Here is an 18,851-nt window from a genome sequence, read left to right on the forward strand (position 1 = left end):
GGTGCAAAGCAGGTTCAACTTTGCACCGATCCTAAACTTGTGCAGCATGAATGCACAATAGATTTACCTGTACCTCTCCTAGCCAAGAGAATGGACAAAAAACTTGCTACCAGTCCTTTGTCAATTTCCCTCAGAAACAATGCAGTCTAGAGGTAAATCACATTTGATACTTCCTTGCTCTGTGACCAGACTGGAGATCTTTGATTATCCCTCCATTTGGCCTCCACTCATATCCTCCCCGTGACATTTTGAATTCAACCTAGAAATTCATTTCAAATTTATTGCCTAGAGTATATTTGGAAAGATTGGAAAGATTCGTGTGGAACCAACCTTTACAAGTTAAACTATGACAGATCATCTGTTACTCCCTACCTCCTTCATTTTTTTGGCCCAAGGTTTCTGTGCCTTACGGAATCCATCGTCTGCCTCCTTTGTTTCTTTGAAACCTGCCATCATTTGCTTGTGGTAGGCCTCCTTCTGCCAGTTCTTGACTTTTTCAAAGTCTTCATTCATCAATGCACTCTTGACCTCCAGGTGCAGCTCACTGACTTTTTCTGCCTCAGTCATTAATGATATCCATGCCTTTTCTAAAGTTCCATACTGTGGTCCTGCAAAGATCGCAAGTCAACAGACATGCATGTTCAAGCAGTTGTATGAATTATATTGGTTAACCCAAACAACCTAAGCCTAGAGGAGTATAGAAAGTGCAGGTGTGAAGTTAAAAAGGAAATTAGGAAAGCAAAGAGAAGGCATGAAAAAATATTGGCAAATAAACTTAAGGAAAACTCAAAGATGTTTAATGAATACATAAAGCACAAGAGGATAACTAAGGAATGAGTAAGGCCTATTAGAGACCAAAAAGGCAACCTGTGTGTGGAGATGGAAGACGTGGGTATGGTTATTAATGAATACTTTGTGTCTGTCTTCACAAAAGAGGGGGATGATGCTGGCATTGTAGTTGAGGAGGAGGAGGAGTGTGAAATATTGAATGGAGTAAAGATAGAGAGAGGGAGTATTAAGAGGCTAAGCATCTTTGAAAGTAGATAACTCTCCAGGCCTGGATGAAATGTGTCTCAGACTGTTAAGAGAAGCAAGTGAGGAAATAGCTGAGGCTCGAACCATTATTTTCCCATCCTCTCTGGCTACAGATGTGGTGCTGGAGGACTGGAGGGCTGCTAATGTTGTACTGTTGTTTAAAAAGGGAGAAAGGGATAGACCGAGTAATTACAGGCCAGTCAGTCTAACCTCAGTGGTGGGCAAATTATTGGAAAAAATTCTGAGGGACAGTATTAATCGTCATTTAGAAAGGCACGGATTAATCAAGGACAGTCAGCATGGATTTGTTAAGGGAAGGTCATGTCTGACAAACCTAACTGAATTTTTTTGAGGTAACAAGGAGGGTCAATGAGGGTAGCATGTTTGATGTAGTGTACATGGATTTTAGCTAGGCTTTTGACAAGGTCCCACATGGCAGACTGGTCAGAAAAGTAAAAGCCCATGGGATCCAAGGGAAAGTGGCAAGTTGGATCCCAAATTGGCTCAGTGGCAGGAAGCAGAGAGTAATGGTCGACGAGCGTTTTTGTGACTGGAAGGCTGTTTCCAGTGGGGTTCCGCAGGGCTCAGTACAAGGTCCATCACTTTTTGTAGTATATATATCAATGACTTAAGACTTAAATGTAGGGGGCATGATTAAGAAGTTTGCAGATGATACAGAAGTTGGCCATGTGGTTGAGTGAGGAAGAAAGCTGTAGACTGCAGGAGGATATCAATGGACTGGTCAGGTGGACAGAAAAGTGGCAAATAGAATTCAATCCGAGGCATAGAATATAAGAGCAGGGAGGTTATGCTAGAACTGTATAAAATACTGGTTAGGCCACAGCTAGAGTGTTGCATACAGCTCTGGTCACCACATTAGAGCAAAGATGTGATTGCACTAGAGAGGCTACAGAGGAGATTTATGAGGATGTTGCCAGGACTGGAGAATTTTAGCTATGAGGCAAGATTGGATAGGCTGGGGTTGGTTTCTTTGGAACAGAAGAGGCTGAGGGGAGATTTAAATGAGGTGTATAAAATTATGAGGGGCCTAGATATAGTGGAAAGGATCTGTTTCCCTTAGCAGAGAGGTCAAAAACCAGGGTGCAAAGATTTAAAGTAATTGGTAGAAGGATTAGAGGGGAGTTGAGGAGAAATGTTTTCACCTAGAGGGTGGTGGGGTTCTGGAACTCACTGCCTGAAAGGGTGGGAGAGGCAGAAACCCTCATCACATTTAAAAAGTACTTAGATATACACTTGAAGTGCCACTACCTACAAGGCTATGTACCAAGAGCTGGAAAGTGGGATCAGGCTGGATGGCTCTTTTAAGCCGGCACATGGTCTGCTTCTGTGCTGTAAATTTCTATAATTCAATTCCCCAAAATACTGTTATCCATATTTTACTGAATCCAAAATTGTGTTTTTTATTAAAAATGTTGAAAGTCAGAATGATTTGAATAGAAAGGGCAAGAATGCAATGTGGAGAAGGGTCAATTCTACTTAGGCCTTCAGATTTGTAGGAAAGTGTCATAGGATGACAAGAAGAAGTAGAGTTCATGACATTGAAAGTACTGCCTATGGAAAAATGCATTAGTTCTCCAAACTTTGAGGAAAAGAAAATCTCAAATTTCATCTCCTTACATTATTAACCTGCTGGCTTATGAGTCAGTAGCTCTCATTGTATTACACACATCAGCAGCTCCTGGGCACAAATCCCCAGGGTCAACTGTTTTGAAAGTAGAACTAGACCAAGAAGGGAGGCAAACTTCTAGTTCCCAGCCTCCACTCTTGAGCTGACACTGCAACGGAGATAAATTAACATAAATTGAAATGAAAACTGACAAATCATCTCAACTGATACCAATTCAGCTCCTCAAACTTTCACTTTGCAAACTGATATCAAAATATCAATTTGAGGCTTTTAGTTCTGAATGACAAATACCAACTGCAACAACAGACTATTTTCTCTGTGCTCAGCAAAAGTAGGGGTGTTTCAAATTTAAGTGCGATAGCTGTTGCAAGTTTTGTGAGGGCTTTAAAGATCCCTATTTTCTCTCCAATCGCTTTGGTGCACATGACATCCATTGAAGGTGATGCAGGTAACCTACCACCACAATGGCACTCTGAGCCAGCTATTAGAAGTTTCATGTCAGAAGTCCAGCGACAACTTTCCTGAGTTTCACTTCCCACAGTGACATATTAAAAGTTGAAAACTCAATGGCATGAGGAGGGAATCACATCTACATAATGCAATGCTATGATATAGCGTATGTTGGTGCTCCAACACACTCTGCTATTGTTTTACCGTTTTCAGTACTGTATTACTGCTGTAACAACCTGAGAAGCAAATCATTGTTTATCACAAAATGATTTTATTTACACTGAAAGATTAACACTTGGGGCCAATTTCGCTGAGCGAGACTCCACGTCAGTAGTGTGGCACTGAACTTACCCTATAATGCAAAGTTTCCCACATTTAAATAATAGAAAATAACTACATGTTGCGATGTAAAATTCTTTCAAATATGCCTTTTTCCAAATCCTATTCATTTAAACAAAACTTTGACCTGGACACTTTGTTAGGGACTTTATTATTGATACATTCAAATAGATACAGCACAGCAGGATTTTACTGTAGAGAAAGACCACAGTAATATTTCATTGCATTATCACAAGCATTAATAATGCTTTTTTGATGGAAGGTGCAATATAACTGCCTCATTCAAACCAGTAAAGTATGTTGAAATAATATACAGAAAGGAACTTTTAGACTGAAATGCTAATTGGCCAACCCATTCGGAATGTTATATTGGATTGTTCTATGCCCTAGAGGCAAGGAATTGGGTTGACTCATTACCAGGGATTCAGTTAGCAAAGGCAATCAAGTGCTGCTGGACTGAACTGCATTACCACTTACATTGTGCATTACACAGAAGCATGAAAACTTAGATTAACTTCAAAATTGACAAAGCAAGACAATACATGTGACTGATGCTTAATATTACCAAATATGCAATAATTTTTAACTAAAACTGTCCAAGTTCATCAACTCCAGGCTCATTCAGGTCAAAGAAAAACCCTTTAGGGTTACCTGATATGAGAACATTGGATGAGAAAGGTGCTATATAAATGCAAGATCTTTCTTTTTAACAACTGTAAAATGTACCAAAATGGTGAGAATCCTCAAAATTGCTGAAAAGCCTTTATAGTACCATTCAAATCCACTGCATAATACTTTTATACAAATCATAGGGAAAACAGAACATTTTGAAGCAATGTTGATTCCTAATTTAGCCTTCATCGCATATTTACAGAAGTTGAGAGAGAGATTTCAGGAAACTAAATCTGTAAAACCTTGACTGTTCTACCTTCAAATGACAAATCTTTCAAACCAAGAAATTTGGAAGTAATTGACAAATAAAGCCTTTTCATGGTCTTTGGATGTAAATAATGATATTGCAGAAATTCAACCTTTACCTTTCTCTAACAGCTGTTTCCATCTCTTGGCCCATTCTGTAAGTTGCTGAGCATAACTCTTCTCTATCCGAGCACGCTCATGAAGGCAATTCATGAGGTCATTACAGAGTTTGTGGCCATCATCAATACGCTTCACAGTGCGCTTGTAGTTCCCAACCTATACACATCAAGGGAAAATAGGTTATTAGCGTTAAATAAAAATTATGGATGTTAGCAATATTTTGCTGTGCAGCAAATTAATTGCAATGAAAATTAAACCGCCAATTGCATCAAGTTAGTACTTTAATGTGTCAGCCTTGGCTCAGTGGCAGCACTCTTGTCTCTTGAATCAGAAGGTTGTGGGATCAATACCTACTCCAGAGACTTGGGCACATAATCTAGACTGACATTCCAGTTCAGTACCAAGGGAGTGCTGCACTTCCATCTTTCGGATGAGACGTTAAACAGAGGCCCCATCTGCCTTCTCAGGTGGACATAGCAGATTCAATGGAAATATTTCAAAGAAGAGTAGGGGAGTTCTTCCCGGTTTTCTGGCCAATTTTTATCCTTCAACTATCATCATTAAAAAAAACAGATTAGCTGGTCATTATCATATTGCTGTGCACAACTTGGCTGCTGTTCTTCGAATAGTGCCATGGGAGCTTTTACGGACACCTGAGGGGGCAGACAGGGCCTCGGTTCAACATCTCAGCAACAAATCCCGCAAACAGTGCAATGTAGTTAACTGGGCTATCACAAAGGAATAAACATGACAGAATTTTTATGAATTATTATATATACATTGTATTTTAAACCCTGGTTTTATCAATCATTTTGTATGAATGCTATTGATTTGTGTCCAACAAACACTCTTTTCTAGAGTACTTTGACGCAATTCTTTAATTTGATAGAGTTGCTTTTAAATGACCTTTCAAAATATTTTGGTAGATTAAAAGATGAGCTACAATGAACATTACCAATAACAGTTTGCTGCCTTATCAGCAGTAATAATGTTAATCTTATTTAAGTGTCTCTAAGTGTTATTGCTTTGTTTGCAGAAAATAATTCTGATGAATTACTAGGGCGTGAGGGAGGGTGAAGGAAAGCATAGACTCGGGGACAGTGACTAGATAAAATGAACATAAGTAAAACAACAGTAATGAAGAAAATAATAGCACTGAAGAGCGACAAATCCCCAGGACCAGATGGTTTCCATCCCAGGGTTTTAAAGGAAGTAGGTGAGCACATTGCGGATGCCCTAACTATAATCTTTCAAAGTTCTCCAGATTCAGGAAGTGTCCCTCTAGATTGGAAAATTGCACATGTCACTCCGCTTTTTAAGAAAGGAGAGAGAGGGAAACCGGGGAATTATAGACCAGTTAGCCTAACATCTGTTGTGGGGAAAATGTTGGAGTCTATAATTAAGGATAGAGTGACTGAACACCTCGAGAATTTCCAGTTAATCAGAGAGAGCCAGCATGGATTTGTGAAAGGTAGGTCGTGCCTGACAAACCTGATTGAATTTTTTGAAGAGGTGACTAAAGTAGTGGACAGGGGAATGTCAATGGATGTTATTTATATGGACTTCCAGAAGGCATTTGATAAGGTCCCACATAAGAGACTGTTAGCTAAGATAGAAGCCCATGGAATCGAGGGAAAAGTACGGACTTGGTTAGGAAGTTGGCTGAGCGAAAGGCGACAGAGAGTAGGGATAATGGGAAGGTACTCACATTGGCAGGATGTGACTAGTGGAGTCCCGCAGGGATCTGTCTTGGGGCCTCAATTATTCACAATATTTATTAACGACTTAGATGAAGGCATAGAAAGTCTCATATCTAAGTTTGCCGATGACACAAAGATTGGTGGCATTATAAGCAGTGTAGATGAAAACATAAAATTACAAAGCGATATTGATAGATTAGGTGAATGGGCAAGATTGTGGCAAATGGAATTCAATGTAGACAAATGTGTGGTCATCCACTTTGGATCAAAAAAGGATAGAACAGGGTACTTTCTAAATGGTAAAAAGTTAAAAACAGTGGACGTCCAAAGGGACTTAGGGGTTCAGGTACATAGATCATTGAAGTGTCATGAACAGGTGCAGAAAATAATCAATAAGGCAAATGGAATGCTGGCCTTCATATCTAGAGGACTAGAGTACAAGGGGGCAGAAGTTATGCTGCAGCTATACAAAACCCTGGTTAGACTGCACCTGGAGTACTGTGAGCAGTTCTGGGCACCGCACCTTCGGAAGGACATATTGGCCTTGGAGGGAGTGCAGCGTAGGTTTACTAGAATGATACCCGGACTTCGAGGGTTAAGTTACGAGGAAAGATTACACAAATTGGGGTTGTATTGACTAGAGTTTCGAAGGTTAAGGGGTGATCTGATCGAAGTTTATAAGATATTAAGGGGAACAGATAGGGTGGATAGAGAGAAACTATTTCCGCTGGTTGGGGATTTTAGGAGTAGGGGGCACAGTCTAAAAATTAGAGCCAGACCTTTCAGGAGTGAGATTAGAAAACACAAAGAGTGGTAGAAGTTTGGAACTCTCTTCCGCAAACGGCAATTGATACTAGCTCAATTGCTAAATTTAAATCTGAGATAGATAGCTTTTTGGCAACCAAAGGTATTAAGGGATATGGGCCAAAGGCAGGTATATGGAGTTAGATCACAGATCAGCCATGATCTTATCAAATGGCAGAGCAGGCACGAGGGGCTGAATGGCCTATTCCTGTTCCTATGTTCCTAGATAAACAGCAAAAATTAAAGGATTAAGTTATGTAATTCAGCTCCACCAATGCAACATCTGATGTGGTATAAGAACATAAGAAATAAGAGCAGGAGTAGGCCATATGACCCCTTGAGCCTGGTCTATCATTTAATAAGATCATGGCTGATCTTTGACCTCAACTCCACTTTCCCATCCGACTCCTATATCCCTTGTTTCCCTTAGAGTCCAAAAATCTATCGATCTCAGTCTTGAATGTACTCAACGGCTGAGCATCCAAGCAATCTGGGGTGGAGAATGCCAAGGATTCACAAACTTTGGAGTGAAGAAATTCCTCCGTATCTTAGTCCTAAATTGCCCTGCCCTTATCCTGATACTATGCCCCCTAGTTCTAAAGTCTCCAGCCAGGGGAAACAACCTCTCAGCAGCTACCCTGTCAAGCCCTCTAAGAATTTGATACGTTTCAATGAGATCACCTCTCATTCTTTTAAACTCCAGAGAATATAGGCCCATTCTTCTCAATCTCTCCTCATAGGACAACCCTCTCATCCCAGGAATCAATCTGGTGAACTTTTGTTGCACCGCCTCTAAGGCAAGTATATCCTTCCTTAGGTAAGGAGATCAAAACCGTATACAGTACTCCAGGTGTGGTCTCACCAAAGCCCTGTACAATTCTGGCAAGACTTCCTTACTCTTGTATTCCAACTTCCTTGCAATAAAGGCCAACATACCATTTGCCTTCCGAATTGCTTGCTGTACCTGCGTGTTAACTTTCTGTATTTCGTGGACAAGGACACCCAAATCTCTCTGAACACCAACATTTAAAAGTTTCTCACCATTTAAAAAATATTCTGTTTTTTTATTCTTCCTACCAAAGTGAATAACCTCACATTTCCCTACATTATACTCCATCTTCCATCTTCCTGCCCACTCACTTAACCAGTCTATATCCCTTTGCAGACTCATTGTGTCCTCCTCACAGCTTACTTTCCCACCTAGCTTTGTATTGTCAGCAAACTTGGAGAAATTACACTTGGTCCCTTCATCTAAGTCATTAGTATAGACTGTAAATAGCTGTGGCCCATGCATTGATCCTTATGGCACCCCACTAGTTACAGCCTGCCAACCTAAAAATGACCCATTTATTCCTACTCTGTTTTTTGTCCATTAACCAATCCTCTATCTATGCTAATATATTATTACACCCAACCCCATGAGTCCTTCTCATGCCTAACAACCTGTGTGGGACCTTATCAAATGCCTTTAAAAATCCAAATATACTACATCCACTGGTTCCCCTTTATCTACCCTGCTAGTTACATCCTCAAAAAACTCTAATAGATTTGTCAAACACACTTTCCCTTTCATAAAACCATGCTGACTCTGCCTAATCATGTTATGATTTTCTAAGTGCCCTGTTACTACTGCCTTTTCCGACAACTGATGTCAGGCTAACTCGCCTGTAGTTCCCTGCTTTCTCTCTCCCTCCTTTCTTGAATAGCGGTGTTACATTTGCTACCTTCCAATCCACTGGGACTGTTCTAGAATCTAGGGAATTTTGGAAGATCACAACTAATGCATCCACTATCTCTGCAGCCACCTCTTTTAGAACCCTAGGATGTAGTCCATCAGGTCCAGGGAATTTGTCGGCTTTTAGTCCCCTTTAATTTCTCCAGTACTTTTTCTTTTAATTATTTTAAGTTCCTCACTCTCATTGGACCCTTGGTTCCCCACTATTATTGGTACACTTTTTGCATCTTCTACGGTGAAGACAGATACAAAATACTTGTTTAATATCTCTGCCATTTCCTTATTTTCAATTATAATTTCTCCTGTCTCAGCCTTTAAGGGACCCACATTTACTTTTGCTACTCTCTTCCTTTTTACATACTTGGAGAAGCTCTTACAATCTGTTTTTATATTTCTTGCTAGTTTACTCTCATATTCTATTTTCTCCCTCTATCAATTTTTGATAAATTATGATTGATATTGAGTTACGTAGGCTATGAGGTCCCAGGTTTGATCTCCATTCCGTTCTGAATTAGCTAGTCCCAGCCAGGGTAGCAAAAAGTGCACTGCAACTAGCTTCGGCATCTCTGGAAAGTGATAGAGTGAGGTAATCAGTTAGGGTTCCTGTTTGCCAACCAGTGACTCCTATTGGGTAATGGATGCCCTAGGAAGGTAAGATTGGGTTTGGCTGTATTGCCCCTCCATGGTAGAATTGTTTATGGCACTCACGGTCCAGGCTCACACATGAAGAATGGCCTTTTGGGTGAGGTACTGGAGGGTGCTGGCACCAGTGAAGCCCCACTATGTCAGTTCATTCAGAAGAGGGGAGAAAATGGAAGAAATCAGATGAGCAATCGACCATCCACACAAAAAACATACAATAGCAGCATCTGGTGAATTTATAAAATATTTAATTAAAAAAATGCTGAAAATGCTTAAAATGTGCTGCAGGTTGATTAGCAGCCAAAAGAGCAATAAAGGTCGACATTTTGGGTGTGACCTTTCATTAGAACAGTTCAGGGAAAGGGTCACCCCTGAAATGTTAGCTTTTCTTTCTCCGTCAGATGCTAATTCATCTGCCGTGCATTTTCAGCAGTTAAGATTCCTTCCTTTTATCTCAAATATTTCCTACGTTTTTGTTTTGCAGTTTCACCTCTCTTCAGCAGAAAGGACAAGACTGATTAAAGCAGTCATGATTTTGTGTGCTACTGTCCACAAAGGAATTCATTCAGCTACCCAGGAAGGAATATGCAAGCTCCTGTTTACACTGTAAACTCCACCTGTCAAGTAACTAGTTGCTGAAAAAAAAATCACCTCACATAACCTTGGTTCATCAAATTTTACAGCACAGAGGGAGGTCATTCTGCCTTTCGCACCTATCTTGGCTTTTAACATTTCGGGTGCTGACTCTTTGTTAGAACGATATTCAAAACTTAAAATTATGTTTTCTTTTTTTGATGCTGATGGATTTTCTGAATATTTCTACCATTCTTCTGTTCTTATCTTAGAGCTGTCATTACTGGGTAGGACTGTATTGATCCAAGGCTAAAAAAAAACTGTGTGCAAACAAGGTTTTACTTGCTGTATATCAAATGAGGTCTTGATTTCTTTTTCAAGGTTAATAACACTCCACCAACTGTTTTAACTTGTCTGAAGTCTTGCCAAATATGGAATGAAGCAATTGAACATTTTCACCAGTGTACTATTTCCAGATGATGCTAGTTGCAAGACAAATTTAGCTCTTCATAATACTGATTAAAACATGAAGGCCAATTCTGAACGATCTACATGGTGTTGAAAAACACATGGTATTTTATATTAACATGCATTTCTCAACACTTTGTTGCAATGTAATTATTACCATAAGCTTCACATTTACAATGATATATATTTACAGAATGAAGTCTTTCACAATGCTAAAACTGCTCTTTGAAATATCACTGCAGCTAAATTCTGCTGAACCTGCTGTTTTTTTTTAAATGAGATCCAGCAATGCAGACCAGGAATTTGGGAAATTAACTGTGATGTTTTCCTGCATCTTCTCTTTTCATGTATATGTGATCATTTAACTATTGTATCTGATATCAAACTTGGCTGGTAACCTAGACCTTGATCAGACAGCAGTAAATGAAATATGCTCTAGCAGCAGGGATGCAAGTACACATCAAAGTACTGGAAATGCATATGCCATTTAAAAAGGTCAAAGTTGTACCTCCGGTAATATCATATAATTAAAAACTTTCCATGTACCTTCAGAAGATGAAAGTGTTTGTTGAAGTTTCCTCCAACTGAGTGGTTTCCATTCTTTTCAGCTAAGAGGAAACTGTTGCTTTAATGACTTCTAGTAAGTTTCAAATCAACATACTGATTGGCACCCAAGTAAAGTTATGCAAACATGTTTAGTGATCATTTTTATTAATATAGTTTTGTTATTTAAATTTCCACAAAAAAAATCATTGTCCTTCAAATCTATTTTAAGTATTAATTACTGCTGTAATATAACTGGTATTTATTATTGAGATTGCTTTGCCTCAGTCCATCAGGCAGTTGGAGTTGTTTTCTCTGCATTTGTATCAATTTTTTAATACTTCAATCTAACTTCTTGATGCTTTCTCTCACCTATTAATTCTAATATACTTCTCTTCACTATTTCTTACCCTAGTGATGTTAGTAGATTACAATTTTCAATTTACCCAAATTTGGTTATATTCAAAGCAAACTTTCAGAAATTCTTCAAAATTTGTTTTTTGTGATTTGATTTTTTTTTTCCAGCTAGCATTGAAACATGAATCAAAAGATGGCTACAGAGAATGCATCAAGAAGAACAGCAGTCAAATTCTGAGAATGGGGACAGGCACTGGAAGACCCACATGACGATTATTCAGGTTTAAACACTGACGGTCAGTGTCATCAGTTTATTCAACTATAGGGTCATCACAGTCAAAACAATGATGTCCTTACCCAACAACCAGAAATGTATAATTTCAGCAAGGGTAGCTGGATAGCGATCACAGAAGAGAACTTCTTGGTTCATTCCCCCTACCCCCTCAGGCCAGGAGAGCAGAGGTCAACGGTAGCTGTTGAGGTCTGTTTTGGGACCAAGAAATTTTGTAGTTGAGTTGGGAACAGGATATGGTGAGTGCAGGTGAGAAAGTGCAATATGGCAAGTTCAGGTTGGAGGACTGGGATATGGTGAGCTTGATTGGTGATGGGTGATAAAGTGCCAAAAATGATGTGGTGCATTTGTAGAAAGTAATTTCAGTATCTCATCATCAGATGGCGCTGTGCTGGCCAGGTGTAGCTGTAATGGTGTGCATTGATTGGATGTTGCTGCAGTCCTTTGAGAACAGGGCATGCGGGGGGCTCAAACTAGGGTCAGAGTAATACCTCCCTGTGCGTGCTGCACTCCTGCACGTTGCCAATTTAACTCAGATTTCAGGAGATGTGTGAGACGCTCGCTCCAGACAGGTGATGGCCCCAAAGGTTTTGGTCCTAGGACGCAAAAAGTACCCCGACGCAATTTTAACATGCAGTTGCGCAACTCTCGCTTAGTGCCAGACCCGCCCAGGATAGCTGGCGGCAGATGGTTCCAGGGCCAGAAGAGGCCCATCAATGTAAGTTTTTTACAAATTTATTATGGTTTCTTTGTGGACCAGGGAGGGCAGGAGTGTCAGGACCATAAATCACGTCATTAACAGGGTCCTTACCACATGAATTACTAGCCCTAAATGGCAGCGGCGAGATTAATTCGCATTATGTCGCAAATCCAGTAATTTCATGACATGCTATCAATTTCAATGGAGAGGCTCATGACGAGGTTGCAATTTTTTCGGTTTTGTCGAGGCTAACGGCAGAGTGGTGCAAATCGTCCAACAATTTGTGGAAAATTGGAACTCATGGCGTATCTCTTCTTCACCACAAATTGCTGGATTTTTTAGGAATTAATAATGCCGAGCACCATGAACTCGCCATTGTTTTTCCAGCATTTTCTGGGCTATTATGATGTACCACCAGGCTACCTTATGATGCCACAATGGAATTTTCACTTCCATCATTTTGGCACCGTTAGATTAGACCAACACAATACTGTTCTCCAACAGGGGAAGAGAAAAGGAGAAAAATGTAAATCTAAAAATGTGGTTCACTCTGTGCACATATGGCTACAAATCTACTCAATAAAACTGAGGAGAAAAATATCTGAGGTTTAAAAGTTTAAAATTACAATTTCAGACTGATGCCAATTGAGAAGGAAACAGCCATAAAGTTGCCTCAGTGACGTTTTGGGAGCTCCTCTACAACCTAAGCAGTTGAAATTTTTCTCTGAAAGGCATAAATCCTTTTGGTGCACAAATCTTGGTATGAAACCCTTATCCAGTGCAATGCTGGTAATTAATGAAGGTTTTGCTTGTCCTATTCATTATTTTCTAAACACACGTAACCAAGCACTACAAATTATGAAAGAAAAAATTGTATAGCTTTGATACACAAATTTTACAAACTAGACCAGACAACTCAAAATGTAGGAAAAATTGTAGGATAAATTGAAAGGAAGGTAGCAGTTCAACCATACCTCCCAGAAGCTATCACTGGGGGCCTCAATCACACCTGAATCGTCATATGACATGGTTGCGCTTAGGGTATTCCTGCAGTTCACTGTTTACCAGAACTGGCAATTAGAGATCTTCAAAAACTAAAAAGATAGAGAAAAATAGGTATTAATGGAAACATCGCACAAAGCAACAGAGTAATTAATTACATCACTTTTCTAGCAAATCTGACGAAGAAATTCTCATCATCTCCTAAGCAAAGCTGGAGTTACTTGAACATCAGAAAGTAAACACGTTCCCTTCAGATGGTAAAGGCAGATTTATGACACAAAGCCTCATTCTCTAGTTTTGAAATCTTATGCTGTCAGAAATTCTTGTAATTGTTAGGAGCTAGGGCTTTGCTATAGCCTTGAGGCTCAGTTTGTGTTCATCATACTGCAGCTGCCACCACAAACTATACATCCACCAGCCTATGACGCAGAGGCTGCAAAATACAGCTCCAGATAACACGGATGGTCCAGCATATAAATAAATTTAAAACAAAAATAGACAGTTTCTTAGAAGTAAAGGGAATTAGGGGTTACGGGGAGCGGGCAGGAAATTGGACATGAATTTAAATTTGAGGTTAGGATCAGATCAGCCATGATCTTATTGAATGGCGGAGCAGGCTCGAGGGGCTGATTGGCCTACTCCTGCTCCTATTTCTTATGTTCTTATATCTGGCCAGGTTCAAAACCAGAAAAAAAGATTAAATGGCACACACACACACAAACAAACAGAATCATCCAAACATAAAGGCTTGCATCTAGTATACATCTATTATAGTTGAGACATCACACTTTGTTACAGATGCAAAACAATCTTTAAAAAGAAAGCCATATTGATTTAGAGCCTGAAATTTACAAGCAGTTACAATTGCCCTCGATTGACCTCAGCAGCTACAAGTAACTAGATTTGCTTATTTAGACCACTTCCCCACAAGCAGCACTTGAACAATGGACTTAAAAAAAAACAAGCCAGGTTAGCAGCGAAACATCACAACTATGCTCCAGATCCCAGACTATCAACGAGCATTGCCACTGGAGATGCGCTACTAAAAATTGATTTGCTCATGAATACAATTTGCTTTGGGTAAAAACAAGGGTTTATGTAGCTAAACAGGCTCCAGACTCAAAATGGTTAGCCTCAGAGGACTCAACAAAATGTTCACTATTTAAAAGCCTTTCAAGTCAACTGCAAAAAATAAGAACGTCTATTTAAACTGCACCTTATATTTCTCAAGCATCTCAAAGCACATCATTTACAATGAATTGCTTTGGCAAACGCAGCAACCATTTTCCACATAGCAAGATCCTACAAAAAGGAATTACGTAAACTAGTAATCTGTTTTTGGTGGTGCAAGAGCATTGGTCAGGATTCCCTGCTTTTCTTTAAATAGTACCATGAGATGTTAAATATCCATTTGACCATCAGAACAGGCAGATAGGACTTTGGATTACTGTCTCATCCAAAAGGATGACATCTCCAACAATGCAGCCCTCAGTACTAAATTGGGTGTCAGCCTAAATTGTATGCTGAAATCCAGGAGTGGGTCTTGAACTCTAAGAGATGAGAGAGGCATCAATGAATCAAGTGGACAGTGCAACTGCAGAGTACAAGTTGCTCCATTTTGATAAATTAATGTTTTGTACAACATGGAGATTTCTTCATTTTTCAATATATTTCTGCAAACAATGAAAGATGTTGAACAATTCAATCTATCCAATTGTATAAAAATTCTATATCCTGAATTTTCCACATTACTTGCTGTTACATTAGTGCAAAAAACACCAAGGCTCTTACATTTTTTATCCCCACTTTTGTTTTTAAAAAAGGGCTTTTCTCTCTAATTTTTATCTTCTCATCTCAGACTTGTACAGTTCTATGGTATAGTCAGTCAGTCAGTACTTTAGGTAATCATTCTGTATGCCTTAGGCACTGTACTTATCAATAAAACATCGGGAGGCTGTACGTCACCTCTTTTGTATGCACACGTACACTGCCTTCCACCTCAACACACTTCTTCAGCTGGAGGGACAGGAAGGTCTATGATTTCTATGCTGGTTGACAGGAAGTCTGCTTAGTACGGCAAGAACGGTTTCTGATTCCTCTTTCCTATCTTTACTACTAAATATGATCACAGAACTGAAAAGGTATATACCCAGTATTTGGAATTTTAAACCTAAGGATTGCAGGCTTAACAAGCTGGATCTCAATCAGTACACGTTGAGACTCAATCCAAGTGACCCTGCACATCGATTCTGTTTACTCCCTTGCTCTATCCCTTTAACAGGAACCTTCAATTTATTGAATACACATATTCTGATGGAACCACGCCTGATAGATTTTCAAGTCTATGTCATCTGTGATATGGCACTCTCCAAATCCATATCAAAGTCTACAATTTCCAAATTATGTTTTTATGTCAATCCAATTACATATTAAAAATGTTGACTGGGTCACAACTTTCCATCTCAAAATGTATTGAAAATTTCTATGTCAGGTTTTGTCAATGGGAAAACCTACTTAAAAATTCCAACATTTACCTCCAGTACCTGAAACACCTGTAAGTGATGCTGTGACTGGTATTTACAGCGTTAAATGCCTGTCATGTAACAATAGAAAAATGTGAGCACTTCACATAGGATCATAATATGTGGCTCTACAGCAAAATGTGATCACCACTGGAATTCAAATTACGTAGTACCATGTCAGATTTTTAAGAACCTGTATGCTAAGTATAACATGTAGACAATGCTTTAGAACATCAGGAGCAGGAGTAGGACATATGGCCCACGAGCCTGCTCCACCATTCAATAAGATCATGGTGATCTTTGCCCTCAACTCCACTTTCCCGCCCGATCCCCATATCCTGTGATTCCCCTAGAGTCCAAAAATTTATCTATCTCAGCCTTGAATATACTCAACGACTCTATATACACCCTCGGGGCGTATGGAACAAATCATTGAAGGTGGCAGGGCAGGTTGAGAAAGCAGTTAAAAAAGCATACGGGATCCTGGGCTTTATAAATAGAGGCATAGAGTACAAAAGCAAGGATGTCATGAAGAACCTGGTTTGGCCACAACTGGAGTATCATGCCCAGTTCTGGGCACCGCACTTTAGGAAGGATGTGAAGGCCTTAGAAAGGGCACAGAAGAAATTTATGAGAATGATTCCAGGGATGAGGGACTTTGGTTACGTGGATAGACTGGAGAAGCTGGGGTTGTTCTCCTTGGAACAAAGAAGGTTGAGAGGAGATTTGATAGAGGTATTCAAAATCATGAAGGGTCTATACAGAGTAGATAGAGAGAAAATGTTCCCATTGGCGGAATGGTCAAGAACCAGAGGACATGGATTTAAGGTGACTGGCAAAAGAACCAAAGGTGACATGAGGAAAAACTTTTTTTTAAACACAGCAAGTGGTTAGGATCTGGAATGCACTGCCAGAGGGTGTAGTTGAGGCAGATTCAATCATGGCCTTTTAAAGGGAACTGAATAATCTGAGACTACGCCCCCTAGTTCTAGACTCTCCAGCCAGGGGAAACAACCTCTCAGCATCTACCTTGTCAAGCCCCCTCAGAATCCTGTATGTTTCAATAAGATCACCTCTCATTCTTCTAAATTCCAGAGACTAGCGGCCCATTCTATCTAATCTCTCCTCACAGGACAACCCTCTCATCCCAGGAATCAATTTCGTTGCACCACCTACAAGGCAAGTATATCCTTCCTCAGATAAGGGGACCAAAACTGTATGCAGTACTCCAGGTGTGGTCTCACCAAAGCCCTGTACAATTGTAGCAAGACTTCCTTACTCTTGTACTCCAACACCCTTGCAATAAAGGCCAACATACCATTTGCCTTCCTAATTGCTTGCTGTATCTGCATGCTAACTTTGTGTTTCTTGTACAAGGACACTCAAATCTCTCTGAACATTTAATAGTTTTTCACCATTTAGAAAATATTCTGCTTTTCTATTCTTCCTACCAAAGAGAATAACCTCACATTTGCCCACATTATACTCCATCTGCCACCTTCTTGCCCATTCACTTAACCTGTCTATATCCCTTTGCAGATTGTGTCCTCCTCACAGCTTACTTTCCCACCTAGCTTTGTATCGTCAGCAAACTTGGATACATTACACTCGGTCCCTTCATCTCAGTCATTAATATAGATTGTAAATAGCTGAGGCCTCAGCACCGATCCTTGCAGCAACCTACTAGTTACAGCCTGCCAACCTGAAAATGACTCGTTTAATCCCTACTTCTCTGTTTCAGATGGCCAGAAAGCAATTTGCTGCCATAAATCACCAAACTATTCCCCCTAGCTTCCCTGCAAACAATCCAAGACAGTATTATTGTCATGTGGATAACCTCAGACTTGTATTGTAGCACCTATTCCCTGATTGCACAAGACATGTTGGAAATTGGCAGCCACCCCCTCCATGAACAGACAAAAGGGCAAGCAATTCAACTCCTTTTCCCACACCCCTCAACAGAATGAATAACCCAGAGCTGGGAAAATTTATGCTGCCAATATCAGCCCCCCGCACACACCCCCACCACCACCCTAAGCAGAATAGAGTAGTCTGTGGGAACCAAATTTGACCCCTCCCCCTCTCCCTCTCCCCCCCCACCAGCAGTTAATCGTAGCATTTGGAATCAAGCCACTCAACTAAGATAATGAGGCCTGTTTTAGTTCACTATCCCCCACCCCCACCCCACTGTGCAACTCCGTGGGAATTCAACTAGTTCTTCATTAAACATTCAAGATAGGTGAAGCTATTAGACATGGCGATCAGCAGACAGTCCACACAGTAGTAACACCCATTATAAATTCAGAAACAGTTTAGTTTTAAAAATACTGGAGTTGAATCCCCAACCCAAAATCATACCATAAAAGCAAAATCATGAAGGAGATTTGTACCAGTAAATGGGTTAAAAAGAACAAAATGGGGTACATGTTACAAAACTGCCTCAAGCTCAAAACATTTAAACATGCCATCCTCTTATAGGTTGATCTGTGAAGAACAATGATGGCCATTATCCTGCTGTATTATTGTTAGTTTCCACTTCACCTTACATCACCTCCTTCCTGTTGCCATTATTGGAGCAGGAATTATAGATAAGTCTTGTTCAAATGGAACTCCAGACAAGAATGGAAAAAAATACATAGCTTGAATTCTGACTTAGAAGTTTATGTGTCACATCAGTTAAAAAAAACACCCTAGCTCAAGTGACCAGAAATCATTTGCCATTTTGAAATAGTAACAAAATACAAAAGAAAAAATTGCAAGGGTCAGAAATCCTAAATATAATAGAAAATGCTGGAAGTATACAGCAGGTCCATCAGAATCGGTAAAGAGAAAATACAGATTTAAATTTAGCGGTAGGTCCTACATCAGAACTGGAAACCTTGATAAGAGGGCTTCCAGATTCCAGTTCTGATGCAGTGCCTACATGCAAAATGTTACCCTGTCTTTTCTCCTTATGGATGCTGAAGTACCTGCTGTGTATTACCAGCATTTTCAGTTTCTATT

At 39.9% G+C, this 18,851-nt stretch overlaps 1 protein-coding gene across 6 annotated transcripts in view; it reads right to left on the minus strand.

Moving 5' to 3' along the window:
• LOC137334751 (protein kinase C and casein kinase substrate in neurons protein 2-like) overlaps positions 1 to 18,851 on the minus strand; it is a 135,203-nt gene that overhangs the window by 23,762 nt on the left and 92,590 nt on the right. For 5 of the 6 annotated variants that reach the window (XM_067999680.1, XM_067999682.1, XM_067999678.1 and 2 more), the window contains exons 2-4: positions 13,299 to 13,418; positions 4,510 to 4,666; positions 373 to 608 (exon numbers count right to left, since the gene is read on the minus strand). In XM_067999680.1, coding sequence (XP_067855781.1) covers positions 373 to 608; positions 4,510 to 4,666; positions 13,299 to 13,352 — 447 coding nt within the window. In that variant the 5' untranslated portion in view covers positions 13,353 to 13,418. The remainder of the gene's footprint in view (positions 1 to 372; positions 609 to 4,509; positions 4,667 to 13,298; positions 13,419 to 18,851) is intronic. The other variant, XM_067999683.1, reaches the window with a different exon arrangement.

The sequence above is a fragment of the Heptranchias perlo genome, chromosome 18 (genome assembly GCF_035084215.1).
Source record: "Heptranchias perlo isolate sHepPer1 chromosome 18, sHepPer1.hap1, whole genome shotgun sequence".
NCBI classification, from domain to species: domain Eukaryota; kingdom Metazoa; phylum Chordata; class Chondrichthyes; order Hexanchiformes; family Hexanchidae; genus Heptranchias; species Heptranchias perlo.